Source organism: Lipotes vexillifer, unplaced genomic scaffold (assembly GCF_000442215.2).
Source record: "Lipotes vexillifer unplaced genomic scaffold, Lipotes_vexillifer_v1.1 scaffold854, whole genome shotgun sequence".
NCBI classification, from domain to species: domain Eukaryota; kingdom Metazoa; phylum Chordata; class Mammalia; order Artiodactyla; family Lipotidae; genus Lipotes; species Lipotes vexillifer.
Window position 1 is genome coordinate 511,713 of NW_006791376.1, and position 4,069 is coordinate 515,781.

A 4,069-nucleotide genomic window follows, 5' to 3' on the forward strand; every position below is an offset into this window, starting at 1 on the left:
TTTTGCGGTACGCAGGCCTCTCACTGTTGTGGTCTCTCCCGTTGTGGAGCACAGGCTCCAGACGCGCAGGCTCAGCGGTCATGGCTCAAGGGCGCAGCCACTCCACAGCATGTTGGATCTTCCCGGACCGCGGCACGAACCCGTGTCCCCTGCATTGGCAGGCGGACTCAACCACTGCACCACCAGGGAAGCCCTCCCTCAGTATTTTATTGAGCACCTAACTAGGAGTCAGACACTAAGTGCTGGAGATAAAACAGTGAGCAGATTCCTTTCCTTTATAGAACAAGAATGTTTCCTACATGGAAAGGAAGGAAATTATATGTTACTTCTTGGTAACGTAAAATTGTATAATGGAGGCTAAGTTGTGAAGGAAGTGTTCTGAAAGAAAATAGCCCAAGGTAAAGGAACAGAGCACAAGGAGGTGATCTCTCTACTCAGTAGTGAAGGAAGGTCATGCTGAGGATTTGCGATCTGAGCAGAAATCTGTCAAACGAGGAATAAGCCTAGCAGATACCTGGGGGATGAGCATTCTGAACCAGGAGAGGAAAAGTAGAGACAGCATAAAGTGGAGAGTATAAATAACTCTCACTGCTTTTGAGGAGTTTTACTACAAAGGGGAACAGAGATGTAAGGCATAGCTGGAGGGAATTATAGGGTCAAGGGAGGTTTTCTTTTAAGACAGGAGATAGTACAGCATATTTGTAAACTGATCAGAACAATCTAGTAGAGACGTAAATTTTGATGATGCAAGAGAGAAGCAGAAGAATTGAGGGCTTCCCAGGTGGCTCAGTGGTTAAGAATCCGCCTGACAATGCAGGGGACACGGGTTTGAGCCCTGGGCTGGGAAGACCCCACATGCCGCGGAGCAACTAAGCCCGTGCGCCACAACTACTGAGCCTGCGCTCTAGAGCCGCGAGCCACAACTGCTGAGCCTGCATGCCACAACTACCGAAGCCCACGCGCCTAGAGCCCGTGCTCCACAACAAGAGAAGCCACCGCAATGAGATGCCTGCACACCGCAATGAGGAGTAGCCCCTGCTCTGCAACTAGAGAAAGCCCGTGCGCAGCTATGAGGACCCAATGCAGCCAAAATAAATTTAATTAATTAATTAATTTTAAGAAAAAAAAGGAGTTAGAATTGAAAGAGTAACGTCTTTAAGTAGGTGAGAAGGGATGGGATTTAGTACACCAGTGGAGGGGCTGGCCTTAGCAGCAGAGACAGATCATTCATGTTAACAGGAAGGAAGGCAGGAAATGTGCTGATCGGTTGGTAGTTTGGGGGGAGGAAGCACATAGAAGTTTCCTGATGGCTTTTATTTTTCTCAGTGAGAAAATTTCTCAGTGAGAGGGAGACTATGAAAAGAGGTACTGGAGTTTAAGGAGAAAGGAAAAGTTGTGAAATAATCACCTGAAAAAGTTGGTAAATGAATTAACAGGGAAATGTAGAAGAATTTCCAGGTATTGCTAAGGGTGTCCTATTGGGGGCTGTGGTTATAGATTTAAAGTGAGACAAATCAACAACATGGCAGTGCATTTTTCTCTAGCCAGATTCAGCTGTACAAGCACAGACACAGAAGGGTGGGTTTCACCAGCAAGCTAATGAAGCTGAAATGTTGGATTTAACCTGGGTTGGGATTTTGCCAAATAACTAGGACAGAGAGAAAGAGAATCAAGGGAGTTGAGCAAGTGATTATACTGGTGAGCCTTAGAAGCCAGATGAGTAAGAAGGGAAATGAGGTCTCGAGGGATGGTGATGGAAGATGAAAAAGTGATAGGGTCAAGAGACTGAAGTTCCCAGTGGAGTCAGGAAGTCATGGAGTGGAGGAACTAGATAGAGGAATAGAACTGGAATGACAGGAGGTGGTAGACAGAGAAAGAGAGGCCCGAAATTGAGATTTTGGAGATGGTGCATTGGTAATGACAATATCTAAAGAATGGACAGGGCAGCAGAGTGGAGGGGCAGGGATGCTGAGGTGCAGGAAGACAGAACCTTTGAAAGTAAGGAGTTGAAGAAATTGAAAGGCCCAGGGACTTCCATGGTGGTCCAGTGGTTACGATGCCGTGCTCCCAGTGCAGTGGGCGTGGGTTCGATCCCTTGTCTGGGAACTAAGATTCCACATGCCGCGCAGCGCGGCCAAAAAAAAAAGAAACTGAAAGGCCCAGGTGTTGAATGTTGTCTGTGTGGATACTGAAGATAATGACAGTGGCAGTGATGAGAAGAAAAACAGTAAGCCAGAAGCTCAAGAGCTATAAGGCGTGCGATTAGAAGGGTGGCACGTGGTACATACGCGCTTCCAAGGAGCTGGGTGTCTTAGGAAGGAGAAGAGGGAATTCCCTGGCAGTCCAGTGGTTAGGACTGTGCGCTCTCACTGCTGAGGGCCCGGGTTTTAACCCCTGGTCGAGGAACTAAAATCTCACAAGCTGCACGGGTGCAGCCAAAAAAAAAAGAAGAAGAAACTAAGATCTGGAAGTTGCAATGAAAAGCGAAGAGGTCACTATCTGCATTTCCAGGCCCAGAGGGAGTTGGATTTGGAGGAAAAACCAGTCATTATTTGACAAGGCTACAGGGAATGCTGTACTTTCAGGGCAGAGCCTGAAGTTTCCTGTGAGAAGAGGAAGGGGAAAGTCTAAGGATGTAGGAGATATTGCAAATGATACACTATGAATTTCAGAGACTAGTTTGTGGGTTTTTTTTTTTTAATCCATGTTCACACACTTTTATGTGCCTTTGAATTTTTAGGAAGGATGTAAAAGAAACTGTTAACAGCCTGGGATGATGTGCCAACCCAGAGCGGATGAAATGTAAATCCCTACTCCATCCTGTGAATAGGAGAGAAAGAATAATCCTGTCAGTTGCATTATTGAGGGGATTCCCAGAGGGGGTGGGGAATAATCACAGACCACTTACAGGAACCTCCTATACTGAGATTCTATGACTCCATTAATTTGGCTGTGTTTTTATTTTTGACAAACCCTTTCCCATAGCTGGGCCTCGGTTTCTGTATACGTGAAGTGAGGAATTTGGACCGTGTTTTCTCTTGGCCTCCTTCTAGCTCTGATGGCCTATGAATCTCCTGGAAGCCAGCTCTGGGTCCAGTCCTGTGCTGGGGAAATGAGACCAGAGAGGCACAGAGAGACACCACGAGAACCCAACAGCATCATCTGATGGGAGCACAAAGCCCAATACAACACTCGCACTCACACAGACATAATATTACCTAACTATACACACAAACACACACCAGGCAAGAACACCCAGAACCATTTACATGTGCAGTCATCACACCCTCCTCCACAGTACACCTGTGGTCACCTTATCATGCTCAGTAATATCTCCTCATATACACAGTGTCCCACAGCCACTGGCTCCCAAAACCTCACACCCAGAGACCCCCACCTACCTTGAGCAGGTGAGGCAACTGCTGAGTGACCAGTTCCTTAAACTCATTGATGCTGAGGCTGCCCTTCCGGCCCTCCTGCCCTGCAAAGGTGAAGAAGGTGGTGACCACAGTCTCAATGGCCGCCTCCAGCTCAGTCAGTGGTTCAGCTGCCATTAGGACCCTGGGGCTGGAGCTGATGTCCTCACGGGGCTGACCTGCAGGAGGGGGAAGAAGAGAGTCAGGACGGGCCAGAGAGCCCCTGCCCTGGTGCTGCCACCTCAAGCCTCTGCCTGGAGGAGGCCTCAAGGGGAAGTAGGGAAGGGACAGGGATGCAGGGATGGAGCTTGGGGCAGGGGACCAGGCAATGGTACCTCAGTGTAGGTGGGGGAAGAAATGTTCACTTCCAGAAACCCCTTCCTCTCTAGGTCTCACAGTCTGGGAGTCCTTTTGAAGTGTCCGTGTCTCAGGGACCCGTGTGTGGTGGTCCCTCAGTCTGGAGACCCCTCTGTCTGGGAGCAGGCTTTCAGTCTGGGGTCCTTCTTTGGAGTCCTCTCAGTCTGGTGGCCCTTCTGTGGGGTTCAGTCCCAAGGGTCCTTTCTTGGAGCTTAACCGGCCTCAAAGGGTCATGGGGTTGTTTGTCTCCAAAACTTGTTTGTGCAAGGACCTGGGTCTCCACCCGCCTGCATTGC

General features: G+C 48.8%; 1 protein-coding gene across 1 annotated transcript in view; it reads right to left on the minus strand.

The window, feature by feature from the left end:
• Positions 1–4,069, minus strand: part of S100A13 (S100 calcium binding protein A13) — an 8,457-nt gene that overhangs the window by 3,622 nt on the left and 766 nt on the right. The window contains exon 2 of the mRNA XM_007464376.1: positions 3,402–3,595. Within this exon, the coding sequence (XP_007464438.1) occupies positions 3,402–3,554 (153 nt within the window). The 5' untranslated portion in view covers positions 3,555–3,595. The remainder of the gene's footprint in view (positions 1–3,401; positions 3,596–4,069) is intronic.